Genomic DNA, 14,180 nt, shown 5'->3' on the forward strand with positions numbered 1-14,180 from the left:
TAGTTTTTTTCCTCAGTTTTAGGTTCCAATTATTCATTACCAACATATAAAAATAGTATTGATATTTATATATTGGTTAGGTCCTGCAGCTTAATGAAGTCATTTATTAGTTCTAAGATCTTTTTTTTTTCATAGATTTTTGGGGATTTTCTGTGTTTACAATGATGTCATATGCAAATTAGGACACTTGTATATCCCAAACTCTATGCCTTTAGATACTTCTTTTCTTTTTTTTTTTTTTTTTTTTGCTTTATTGCACTGCGTAGGACTTTGGGTATAATGTTGAATAGAGAAGTAGAGACAGCAGATGTACTTGCCCTTTCCCTAATCTAAGAGGGCCATTATTCAGTTTTTTAAAATTATTGAGTATGATACAATGTTTTTTCCCCCTTTAAAATGTCTTTTTATTTATTTTGAGAGAGAGAGCATAAACAGGGAAAGGGCAGAGAGAGAGGGAGAGAGAGAATCCCAAGCAAACTCTGTGCTGTCAGCACAGATCCTGATGCAAGGCTCAAACCCACAAACCATGAGATCATGACCTGAGCCAAAACTAAGAGTCAGTTGCTTAACTGACTGAGCCACCCAGGTGCCCCAGTGCTTTTTTTTTTTTTTTTTTTTTTAACTGAGGGAGATTCTCTTCTGCTCTTGCTTCCTCTCCTTAACTTTTAAATTTTGAACAAATCTTATATTCCTGGGATAAACCTCAGTTTGTTGTGAGGTATTGTCTTTACACGTATTGCTAGGTTCAATTTACTAGTATTATGTTGAGGATTTTGCACCTACATTCATGAGGATATTGATCTGAAGTTTTCATAGATGGTGTTTCTCTGGCTTTGGTGTCAGGGTAAAATAGCTTCTTAAAATTATTTGGGAAGGGTTCCACCCTTTTAAATTCTCTGGGTAAGATTGTGTGGAATTGGATTTATTTCCTCTTTAAATATTTGGTAGGCTTCACCAGTGAAACCATCTTTGCCTGTAGTTTGCTTTGTTGGAAGATCTTAACTACAGATTAAATTTATCCAATAGATATAAGACTATTCATGTTATCTCTTTCTGCTTAGTGATTTTGGTAGTTTGTCTTCCTTCTCTGTTGCCCCCAAGGAGTAAGTCCATTTCAAATATGGACACAGTTCAAAGTATTTCTTATTAGCCCCATACGGACTCTGAGTCTGTAGTGATATTTCCTCTTCTGTTCATCATATTGATAATATGCTTCTTTTATCTTTTTTTTTTCTTGATCAATCTGGTTAGACACTTAAAAGTTTTATTAGCAGCTTTTGGTTTCATTGATTTTCTGTATTGTGCTAGTTTTCAGTAGCACTGATTTTTACTCTTTATTTCCTTCTTTGGCTTGCTTTAGGTTCAGTTTGCTCTTCTTTTTCTAGTTTCTTAAGGTGGAAACTTAGTTCCTGATTTGAGATCATTCTTTGTTTTCTAATATAAGCATTTGATGTGTACGTTTCCCTCTTTCTATGGCTTTAGCTGCCTGCTTCAGTTTTTGACATATTTTAATTTTCTTCAGGCTTAAAATATTTCCTAATTTTCCTGAGGCCACCTCTTTGACTCATGGGTTGCCAGAACTGTGCTTCTTAATTTCCAAATATGTGTGATTTTTTCTATGTTTTTCTGTTACTGATTTCAAGTTTATTTCTCTTATGGACAGAGAACATAATTTGTATGATTCTGATTCTTTTAAATTTGTTAAGGCTTGCTTCATGACCCAAGATAGAGTCTATCTTGGTAAATTTTCCATGTGCACTTGAAAAGAATGTGTATTCTGCTATTGTTGGGTAAGATCTTCTATAAATGCTAATTAGGTTAAGTTGGTTGACATTGTTGTTCAGGTTATCTCTATCCTTGCTGATTTTTTACTGCTTTCATCTATTAGTGTGAGAGGAATATTAAGCCTTCAAGAATGATTGTGGATTTAGAATTTATACTTCTTTCCCCAACACTTAAAAAATTTTGACCTACTGTCTTCTGACCTCCATGGTTTCTGATGAGAAATAGACAGTTATTTGAATCATTTTTCCTTTGCATATGTCATTTTTCTCTGACTGTGAGATATTTTATCTTTGGTTTTCAGCAGTTTTATTATGTTGTGGCTGGGTATGGGCATAGTTTTCTTTGAGATTATATTGTTTAGGATTATATTGTTTCTGAATTTGTAAATTTATAGCATATTTGTATGTGCTGACTTTGTAAATTTTCATGACATCCGGGAAGTTTTCAGCTATTATTTCTTCATATTTGTTTTTCTGTAATAATGTCTTTCTTACATGTTTTTAGGACTCCAGTGATACAAATGTTAGACCTTGGATACTGTATGGGTTCCTTGAGTCTCAGTTGATTTATTTTTTCAATTTCTTTTCTTTCTGTTGTTCAAATTAGATAATTTCTATTGATTCACTGTCTTTAAGTTCACTGACCCTCCTCTGTTATTTGCATTTTGTTATTAACCCTATCTTGGCATACCTGAAAATGTCCTCCCTCTTCTCCCCTGTGAAAAGAATGAAACCAGACCTGAATCTCAGTAATGAGAAAACCTATTTGTGGATATCTCTGGTACCTGGCTCTTGCTGCTGTTTGCCAACAAGAACATCCTTGCCAAATTACCATGGAAAAAGGGCAGCTCAACATTTTGCAAGCTAGTTAAACACACACACACACACACACACACACACACACACAGCTAGTGGGTTGCCAAATGTGTGAGCCCACACTCTGAGCCAGCTCTTCTGTTGTAGGCACTGCGTGGGTTGAACCTAGACACTAATTACCCTTGTGCCTGCCCTCACATTCCCCCTCACTCCATCCAAACCACTGATGTGAGTCCCTGTAGGAAGACTGGGCAGGATGTATCCTTTCCATCTCTGGCCTGGAAACAATCTGCCAGAAATTGTCTAGTCTCTCTTCTATGTAACTGCTCCTTAAGAGAAAGTACAGCTAATTTTACCAGGGTTCTAATCATCTGGATCACTTTTATAACTAGCAGAAAGAATTTTGGCTGTTTGGTGGGGAGAAGTGAACAAAAGTCTTATTCAAAGAATGGTCTTCTTATCTGGGAGGTCTGAAATCTGCTATATGATCTTAGTCTCCATGATAATAATGGCCCTTCCTGTAGAACCAGAGTTATCTCCTCATGGGCTATCACTATTGGTTTGCCTAACCAGATTCATTCTCTACCTTTAGGGGTGGTTGGGTATAAGAGGTAGAGGAGGGAATTAATATTGTTGAGCGCTTACCAAGCAATGGGCAATGTTCTTTGTGTTTTACATATTCATTTATTTAATTACACATTTGATTTTTATTTTACACATTTCATTCTCTGAACAAATTTGCCAAATAGAAACAATAATATCTACATTTTATAAATATGGAGGTGGAACGAGAGTAAGTCCACAGGTCAATAAGTGGCAAAGCTGGGATTAAAATGTACCTGGCTCTCCAACACATGCCCTTTCTTCTATATGCAGCTTTTACATTAATTAGGTGATATTTAGAAGGATGTGAATCTCAGGGAAATACATTCAATGCATCTAAAATTATCTGACAAAAGATGTGACTCAGGATGGATCTGAGCCATAGTTTGCAAAGATTGTCAGAGTTCATGCCCGTTAAATAAAAGTCCTATGATCAGATAACCTGTCATTGCTTGATAAAAACTGCTCAGCTGCATGTAGTTAAATGAGGCTGCAATAAAAGTCAGAGAGAAAACAAGTGGAAACAGTTCCAGTCCATGACCATGGGGCTGTTCAGGTGATTCAATGATGATTAGTGCAGCCTATTGAAATATTCCAAGTGTTGAGTATTTCTAAATACCCGGCTCTTTTTTTGCAGGTTATTGCATTTTTCATAACAGCCCTGAGATGTAGGTTTTCTTGCCTGGGCTCACAGCTAATAAGTAGCAGAGCTGGGATTGAAACCTGAGTTTCTACCAATCCTGAGTTACTTCCTCTCTATTATATTGCCTATGAATTGTGCTTTAAAAAAATGTCAGTTACAACTCTTTTCCTAAGCGATCTGAGACTACTGGGCTGCAAAATTGATGAGAGCCAGTTTAAATCTCATAGGGAGACTTTCATGTCTCAGTCATATTAAAAAATGGAATTGGAATTATTGGCCCTCTAAAACAGGTACCCCTAAATGCTGTATGGAAAACTGGTCCCATGAGATGTTGTGGGAAAAAATAAAAGTTCATGGGCACTTGGGTGGCTCAGTCGGTTAAATGTCCAACTTCAGCTCAGGTCATGATCTCGTGGTTTGTGAGTTCAAGCCCTGCATCAGGCTCTGTGCTGACAGCTCGGAGCCTGGAGCCTGCTTCAGATTCTGTATCTCCCTCTTTCTCTGCCCTTCCCCCCGCTCATGCTCTGTCTCACCCTCTCTGTCAAAATAAATAGACATTAAATTTTTTTTAAATAAAAAAATAAAAGTTCCATGATGAGCAAATGAACTTATGATTCACTAGCTTAAAAAATATTAAATGAACTTCGCTGCAGGACTTTTCAGAGCTTTTGATATGCTAATGTGCAACTGAAGAAGGGAAATGGTATGCAGTGTTTCTCAAATTTATTTGGCCATGAACCCCTTTTGGGAGGCATGCACTCATACATGAGCACTGGGATATGCTGCTCAGGACTTTCTCATCTTTCTGTGTAAATCTAATTGGTATGTTGAGCTGGGACAGTCCTGTCAGCACATGGAAATTTCTAAATATTGCCCTTAACCCTTCGTTTCCTTGTGTGGCAGAGTCCAGGGCAGCTGTCTGCCCAGGAGGAGCAGGCTGAAGTCCTCTGGTTTCCCTAGGTTAGCCAGCCAGTTACCTACTAGGTACACAGGTAAGCTGTGGTGGACGTACTGGGAAATGTCTAGGTGTGGAGAGCTGCTTGAAGGGAGGGTGGGTAGAGCTTTAAGAGATAGCATAAACCCTGGAGGATGCAGGAAAAAAGGACAAGAAGTGTGTGTGTGTGTGTGTGTGTGTGTGTGTGTGTGTATGTGTGTGTGTGTGAAAGGAAGACTCCAGAAAAGGGACTAGTGAATCTGAAAACAGGCTTTATTTCTTTCAAAATGCCCAGAGGTTCACCTGCTTCTTTTCTTTTCTCTAAGTGTGGGTCAGGGAGCAGCAGCACCCGTTTCACCTGTGAGCCAGAAATGTAGCATCTCAGACCTTACCCTGGAAAAGCTGAATCAAAATCTGCATTTTTCATGAGATCCCCATGGGATTCACATGCACATTATAATTTGAGAAGCCCTGCTTTAGGTCACATAAACATGCCTCCTTCCCCATCCCCTCCTATGTTCCAATCCAAATGATTTAGCATGGTTTGAGTAAGTGTGCTCTGTGGGGGTCATATCATATCAGGCTATAGGCTGGCCTTGGGGTCCTGATCGTGGAGTAAGAGAGAACTAGCTGAGGGCACTGAGGTAACACCTATTCACAGGTTTGAATGGGTGACTTCACAAGAGGGGGACCTTAAAGGCACATTAAGTCTGTGAGGAATCAACTGTAATCAATATTTCATTCTAATGATGGAGCTTATTCTGGGTTTTACTTAGGACTTGGCTCATTGGGGTTGGACGGCAAAATGAGCTAGGAGTCAATGACCAGCTGCGTGCTTTCGTTCTGCAGCCAGTGGAGTGGGGCTGATAAGCTCTTTACTGTGGTGTTGTGAAAGGGGTGAGGTAACGTGTAGTTCTGTGAGAAGAGCTTGTCAAAGGCCGTGTGACCAGCTTGGCTTCTGGGTTCAAACTGATGCAGTAGGAGAAGGCTAAACAGAATCCTGTGCTGAAACATTACTGGCAGTGTCTCCATTCTAAAGATATTTGTGGGAAGTGAAATCACCTATAGTAATTAATTTGATTAGGAGAGTCTGTATTTATTTAATTTATTTTAATTTTTTTAATGTTCATTTATTTTTGAGAGAGAGAGAGAGAGAGTGCAAGCAGGGCAGGGGCAGAGAGAGAGAGACAGAATCCGAAGCAGGCTCCAGGTTCTGAGCTGTCAGCACAGAGCCTGATGCAGGGGCTCAATCTCACGAACCACAAGATCATGACCTGAGCCGAAGTCAGATGCTTAACCGACTGACCCACCCAGGCACCCCAGGATAGTCTGTATTTAAATCACTGTGTTTGTTAGAGCATTAACTCTGGTGGGAGACCATTTGACTCCAGCTTGAATACTTGCCAGATGAATAACCTTGGGCAAGTTATTTAACTGCATCAAGTCTTAGTTTCTTTGCCTGTGGAATAGGGGCATAGCATTTCCTGTGATGGTCCAGAGCTTCGATAAGATAACACATGCAAAGGGGGAGCTCAGTGCTTGGACCAGAACAGGTTCTCCATAAAAGTTTATTTCTAAAGCAGCAGAGGAGTGGCGGTAAGAGGCTCAGGGTCCTTGCAGTTTGCCAATAAAGGGCTGGAGGGGTGGGGTGACATCATACTTCCTTTGCCTTGTCAAGAAATTATTTTCTTGGGCTACCTTATCTACTGACAACATTTCTGCCAAGACTCTTGCTCATCCCAACTTCCAGGTAGTGGGTACAAGCTCTAACCAAGCTCGATCAAATACTTATTGTGTGCCTATGACACGTTCACTACCGGGGCACTATGCAGAACACATACACACACACACACACACACACACACACTCACTCACTCACTCACACATATATACACACAGTATTAAGACATATTCTTAATGCAGATATCCATGTGGGAGGGTAAATCGCATACTTAAAACATTGGAGAAAGCATTTTCAATAGCAGTTATTTCTCTGGTTGGTTGATGGGGTACAGCAGTGAACAAAACAGATGAAATCGCTGCTAATGGTTTACCAAGGGCAGTGTGTTGGGAAGCAGTCTTCCCTGGCAGGACACCCAGGAATTTTTCTCTGAGTTGGTGGTGCATGGTGATGATAAAAAGCACCCTGGCTTTTTGTAGGTTTAAGTAGTGTTTTTAAGTTCCCAACAGACAATGCATTTCCTTATTGCCTGTTCCTGGGGTGAGCTGTTCCCCTGCCTTCACTCTTGATGCTCCACTGCTGTCATTCTGCTGTAGTGAGAAAAGAAAGACAATGGCATATGTCAGAATAATGGCAAATAATGGCAGAATTTAGTGTAAAGTCATTCAGTAAGATGAAGAAAAATAAGCATTAGAAGGTGAAGGAATAGGAAAAGGGGGTAGGGAGGCCATTATTTTTGATTGGGTGGTCAGGAAAGCCATCTTTAAATATATGAATATATATATATATATAACCTAGGTTATATATATATATATATATATATATACTAACCTAGTTTATATATATATATATATAAAATAGATGTTATGTTTTATATATATATATATATATATATAAAACATGTTATGTTATATATATATATATATAACATATTTATGGTCATATGTTGTATAAAAAAGCAGTCATTCATATTTATTAAGTACCAACTCTGTACCAAGCACTGTGCTGAGTTGAGATCACTGTGCAATAGAGTTTAAGAGAAGGCGCAGTTGGTGTGTGAAGGCACTAGGGGAGTCATCAAAGAAAACTGGGGATTGGATTGTGAGTAATCCCAGCTGGGCATTCACATGAAGCCCATGTCTCAATACTGTATTTCCCACGCAGTGCCTGGTATAGTCATGAGCACATAGTAGCCACTCAATAAAAACTTGGTCAAGCCTGGTTACAAGCTGAGAGAAATATTGGCTGCTTTGGGCACAGTATGCAGTTGTCATAGATATACATATAATCTCACCAGCTGGAAAGAAGAGTCTATTTTGCACTCCCTCCTTCAGTTTGCATAGCATTCAACCCCCAGGAGACCATATTTATCCATATATCCTCCCAAACACAGAAACAAATTATATATCTGAGAAGAGGAGATTTAGAAGGCAAATTATTCATTTTTTATTAGTAGCTAAGAATCTGTTGATTATTACAACTATCTCCTACAGAAGGTGGAGACAAAGATGGCCACTGAAGGAGTGATCCATGATTCTGTTACTTTCCAAGTCCACTTCATGGAAATCACTTTAGCATAATAGGCAAATTCAGAACACAAAGGCCAGAACAGTCTAATATGCATGACTGGGTGTAAAGAGGAGATTAACAGCTCATTAACAGTCCCAAACAAAAGTATTTTTCTTAAAGTTAACTATTGCCTTTGTTTTAACAATTTGCTCAGTTTCAGAGGTAGCTGTCATTAATTCTTCCTTCAGATTCTCTTAAAAGGACTGTAAAATTTTTCTCAATACTATAAAATGCATCAAGCATGGAATGCAATGAAATAAAGGAGTAGCTGTGGTGAGTTTTGGAAGGGAGAGTAAACTGTAAGGAAAGCATTAAAAAACTTCAATGTTTTCATCTTGAAACCATCACCATATGTTGCTGCCACTCAACACAGGGACCTTTGATTCTCCATGCCTGTATTCCTACATAAAATATTCCATGCCATATTTCTCGAGTGAATTGATAATTTACTTCCGATTTTTAATTTTTATTAACGTTATTGAATTCCGTGGTGCCACTAATGTAGAGGTAACAACTGCCTAGAATCTTGAATGTGGAATTGTGAAATCACAGAGCCAATCAAAAAATTTAATTTATAAATCTATAGAAGTGATACATGTGCAGAATTTAAGAAGTCAAATAGAACTGTGGGTATATGGCTTATAATGAAAATCAGCAATCCTCTGCCCTAGTTTTCACCATGTTTCTGAGTCTGGCTCTCCTAGAGGCAGATACTTTCCAACTCCTTTAGAGATTTCTACCACTTTATATCTGAATGGTGTTGTATATTGCTATTCTTGCTTTATGTATTTTAGAACTTAATGTCATCTTCAGGGAGGATTTAACTTTCTTATACCACATCTGACATCCACTTCTAGCACCAGCCTCCCAATATCATAAAGTTGTATAAAATTTTTGGTTAGGTCAGTAGCCAGGGCTTACATTATTATCACTATGTGTTCACATATTATTTATTACAATTATATTTTCTTTCTTGAACTTATTGTTTTTCTCAAACCTAGTCTTGTTTTCATGATTTTCTTGACTTTGAATATAACTATCATTAATTCTTCCCACAAATTCTCTGAAGAGAATTGCCAAATTCCTCCCAGTATTAAAACACATCAATTCCTTTTCTCCCTAAAGAAATTTCTCAGATGATCTTTGCCATTACTGACTTTTTTGTTCTATCAACTTGTACTACCTATTTCTATCAATTGATAAGAGAGGGATGTTAAAATCTCTATGATTGTACAATTATTTATTTCTCCTTTTATTTCTGCAAATTCTGCTTCATGTATTTTGAAGCTATTAAAGAAACAATCATGATTGCTATGGCTTCTTTTTAAAAAAAAATGTTAATGTTTATTTATTTTTGAGAGAGGCAGAGACAAAGCATGAGTGGGAGAGGGGCAGAGAGACAGGGAGACACAGGCTCCTGTGTCCGAAACATGCTCCAGGCTCTGAGCTTGTCAGCACAGAGCCCGACGCGGGGCTTGAACTCATGAACTGTGAGATCATGACCTGAACCAAAGTCAGACCCACTTAACCGACTGAGCCACCCAGGTGCCCCTGCTATACCTTCTTAATGAAAGAACTATTATTGTGGAATGAGCCTCTTTATTTTTAGTAGTGCTCTTTATTATGAAGTCTATTTTACCTATTATCCATGAAGTCACTTCTGCCTTCTCATACACTTTTTTCTCCATTAATTTTCAACTTACCTGAGTGTTTATATTTAAAGTGTTTCTTGTAGGCAACATAAAGTTGGGTCTTGCTTTTTAAAAACCCATTCTTACAATCTCTACCTTTTATTGGAGTCGTTAATCCATTAACATGTAATGCAATTATTGATGATGTATTTAATTTTGCAATTTTATTATTTGTCTTCTTTTTATCCATTTCTTATTTCTTTGTAACTACTTTCCTACTGTATTAGAATTCCATTTTATCTTCTGACCTTACCTATATACTTCTTTGAATCATTTAAATTTTCATTGCCTACTTAGAGTTAATGAATTAATATTGTACCACTTTACATAAAATGTAGAAACCTTCAACTGTATAATTCTATTTTACCCCCGACTCCCTTCCTCTATGCTATAGTTATCATAAGTGTTACACTTTCATACATTATAAATGCTACAAGATAATGTCATAATTTTTTGCTTTAAATAGTCCTACGTATCTTAAAGAAACTGAGAAAAAATGATTTTTTATTTAGATATATATATTTTTTTATTCTCTACATTCCTTCCTAAAGTTTCAAGTTTCCATCTGATATCATTTTCCTTTAGCCTTAAATAATGTCTTTAACATTTCTTATTGTGCATGCCTATTCATGGTTTTACTTAAATTTTTTTTAATCTGAAAATGTCTTTATTTTGCTTTTATTCTTGAAGGATATTTTCATCATATTTGAAATTCTAGATGGTCAGTTTTGATTTTCTCCAGCACTTTAAAGATACTGTTGTACTGTCTTCTTGCCTCTGGAGATTTTGATGAGAAGTCATTGGTCATTTGAATCACTGTGACTCTACATGTAATATGTTTTTTTCTGGTTACTTTTGAAAGTTTCTCTTTATTTTTGCTTTACACTGATTTGACTCTGATGACCTATGCGTGGTTTTCTCTATATCTTGCTTAGGATTTGTCGATCTTCTTGAACCTATAAATTTATGTCCTTTGCAAAATTTGGGAAGGTTTTGGTCACTATATCTTTAATTATTTTTCTGTTATGTCCTCTCCATGGTTCATGAATCTTTTTCTCTCCCTCTTTTTAAATTCATTTCTCCCTCTCTGTTCTTTAGGTTGGATCATCCCTGTTGATTTTCTTCAAGTTATTCTGTTACACCACCTAGGGATTTTTTCATTTTCTATTTTTATTTTCATTTCTAAATATTTTCAATTCTAGAATTTCCATTTAGTTCCTTTTTAGTTTCTACTTATTGGCTAAGATTTTGTATTTTTTATTCTTTACAAACACATTATCCTCTCCTCCATTAGGCTTAGTTGTAACAGCTGTTTTTATAATAGCTGCTGCTAAAATCTGGATTTGTGTGCTAATCCAATATCTGAATCATCTCTGGGTTGGTGTCTTATAATTGTTCTTTTCCTCAAGGCTAGGCCATATTTTCCTGGTTCTTTGTTTGTTGAGTAATTCTTAATTGTATTCTGGAAATTGTGAATGTCTGGCTTTTTTTTTTCTTTTTACATTCCTCTAAAAAGTATATATACTTTTGCTTTCCAAGTGGTTACTTTCTTTAAACTCAAATATAAACTCTGTCTCCTGTGCAGCAGCTCAAATATTTGTTCAGTTATTTCATTTTATTTTATTTTTTGTCTTGTTTTGTTTTGTTTTTGGTTGGACTGTGTATAGTCAGCCCCATACATTGATGGCTCAGGAGTCAGCCAGACATTTGGCCAGAGTTTTTATACAGAATCTAGGGTTTCTCCTCTCTGAATCTCTTTTCCCCAAGATTTCCCTTTCACTTTAAGCAGCCGTTTGCCCCCAACTCTGTTCTCTGGTTCTTTAGGTCAGAAAGTTTGTGTGTTTCTATCAGAGTTTTAGCTGCTCTGTGATTCTGCCGTCAACTGGGTCTGAGGCTAAAAGCTGTAAATAAGTGATTTACCTTATGCTATTTCCTTCATCCAAGTTTCAGTGTCCCTCCAGAATCTTCTTCCTTTTGACCACTTTCCAGTGTTTTCAGGCAGATTGTTTTTTGTTTTGTTTTGTGTTGTGTTGTTGTTGTTGTTTTAAATTTTTCAGAGTTCACAGTTTTTATTTATGGAAGGGTCAGGTCTGTTAGGAGCTCCAGTCATATGAGAAGCAGAAGAGCTTTTTGCAGATTTTTTTTTTTTTTTTTTGCATCCCTTCTTTATCTATTTGCTTGTTCTTTGTGTTTAATGTTAAAGGTTTCTGGAAATGTCTAGTCCTTCATCTTTTGTTCCTGTTTAAGACATTCTGTTTGCAAACCATTATTTTCAAAGGATGCGTTTCATCATAGAGTGATCAAGTGGGGATTGGCTATGTTGCGGGGGGGGGGGTAACTTCAAAATATCCTTTTTCCCCTTGAGGTCATTCAACTTTTCTGGGGAACAATCTTTCAATTTCCTATGGTAGGAAATCTGCTCGGATGCTTACAAAGTCAAGTTGAAGAAGGCTCTCAGGGTCCGGTATTTAGACTTTTTTTTTTTTTTTTTTTTTTTTTCAACGTTTTATTTTTTTATTTTTGGGACAGAGAGAGACAGAGCATGAACGGGGGAGGGGCAGAGAGAGGGAGACACAGAATCGGAAACAGGCTCCAGGCTCCGAGCCATCAGCCCAGAGCCTGACGCGGGGCTCGAACTCACGGACCGCGAGATCGTGACCTGGCTGAAGTCGGACGCTTAACCGACTGCGCCACCCAGGCGCCCCCGGTATTTAGACTTTTAATGAATCCTTCCATTTTTAGCTCGGTAGTTTTACAATCTCCCTGGATCTGTTTCTTCAGAGAGTAAAACTTTCCAACTTGCGTTGCAGTGATGGAGGTAGTTGTCTGGCTGTACAGGTTGGGAAAGCTACTCTTAGGATCCAACCATTCTTTAATCAAGGTTTCAATCCATCCTTTTGTTTTCAGCTCCACCTTCAGCCTGAACTCAGAGGTTCCTGGTGACTCCAATGTCTTGGGCTTTTCTGAAGTTGCATTAAAACTGGATAACTTCTTGTTGGCTCCTATGTCCCTTCTGCCATCCCCAGGCAGTCTTGTTTTTGCCTTTTCCATTCTACTAATTCAAGTTACCATCCATCCTACTTCAGTGTGCCACAATGTTATTAAAATATAGTCTTGTTGTACACTCTCTCTGCACATGTACTCTATGTCCTTTTGTGTTTATGCCTCTTTATTCCTTTACTTTCATTTTTGGTGGCATTTTTGGAGGAAGGTTTTCTGTTACTCATAAAGAGTGAATAAATTATAAAAGACTAATTTGAGGAGAAAGCCTAACTTTTCTTTTTTTTTAATGTTTATTTATTTTGAGAGAGAGAGAGAGCGTGCAATCAGGGGCGGGGGCAGAGAGAGAATCCCAAGCAGGCTCTGTGCTGTCAGTGTAGAGCCCGATGTGGGGCTCAATCTTAGAAACCGTGAGATCACGACTTGAGCTGAAATTAAGAGTCAGACGCTTAACCAACTGAGCCACTCAGGTGCCCTGAAAACCTAACTTTTCTAATAAATAATAAAAACAGACTTTTCATTGTACGAGGTTGAAATCTTAATCAACCAAGAAAAACACGATAGCTTACTCTTCCAGCAGGAGAATCAAGTAGAGGGTGGTAGTGCTTATGAATGACTTAGAATCATGGAGTTTCTGAGCCATAAGGGACTTGTAGGTTTTTTGGAACAGAAGATTTCACACTTTTTTAGTGGTGGTACTCATTTTTTTCTTAAATGAAATTTTACTTGCACCTCAATATATAAAACAAAAAGTTATGATTTTTTCCCCCAGGCATTTAAATTTTTTCTTTTGTAAAATCACTGAGCTCATTCCAATCTCTTTGGGATTTCCCAGAGCACAGATGGAAAACCATTGCTTTAGTGGTGACATTTCACAGCGCTTTAGCCTAAACAGTATGCTCAACCTTCTCTCTGGTATAAGAGCTTCAAGAACGTTAAGAAGCCAACAATACAGTTAATTAAACTGTATTGAGCATGCACTACATTTGGGGGTAATTATGTTATGGGTTTTATACATACTATCTCATTTAATTCTCAACAGTGTTATGAGGAAGGCATGATGATTATTTCCACATGGTAGGTGAGGAAACGGAGACTAAGGTCTTGTTCATGAACACACAGCTAGGAAGTGGAAGAGCTGGGACCCAAACCCAGGTCTGTCTGACTCAAAGCCCATTTACTTAACACATGACACCAGGCATGGCCTGGTGGGCTTTGGTCCCCATGGTGCACTGTGTGTTGTACCCAGCGGTGCCTCCCATTTGTGGCCAGGGTATAATGACCGCACAGGTTACAACAAAAAGCAATGCATGTCTCTAATCCTCAGGCAAGGGCAGCTTCCGGATACTCCACCTTATTCTGCATCAGACTCCTGTTCTCCTCCGCAGATCAAAGGTGAGTGCCATCTGCCTCGCGCACGCCTTGCAGCGTCCCTCTTCTTGGACTCTGGGTGGTCAGA

At 38.0% G+C, this 14,180-nt stretch overlaps 1 protein-coding gene across 1 annotated transcript in view; it reads left to right on the forward strand.

Moving 5' to 3' along the window:
• The window catches only part of MYRFL (myelin regulatory factor like), a 126,225-nt gene that overhangs the window by 35,517 nt on the left and 76,528 nt on the right, over nt 1-14,180 (forward strand). Inside the window, exon 3 of the mRNA XM_049626701.1 lies at nt 14,049-14,116. Coding sequence (XP_049482658.1) covers nt 14,049-14,116 — 68 coding nt within the window. The remainder of the gene's footprint in view (nt 1-14,048; nt 14,117-14,180) is intronic.

This window comes from Panthera uncia, chromosome B4 (assembly GCF_023721935.1).
Source record: "Panthera uncia isolate 11264 chromosome B4, Puncia_PCG_1.0, whole genome shotgun sequence".
In the NCBI taxonomy this organism is placed as follows: domain Eukaryota; kingdom Metazoa; phylum Chordata; class Mammalia; order Carnivora; family Felidae; genus Panthera; species Panthera uncia.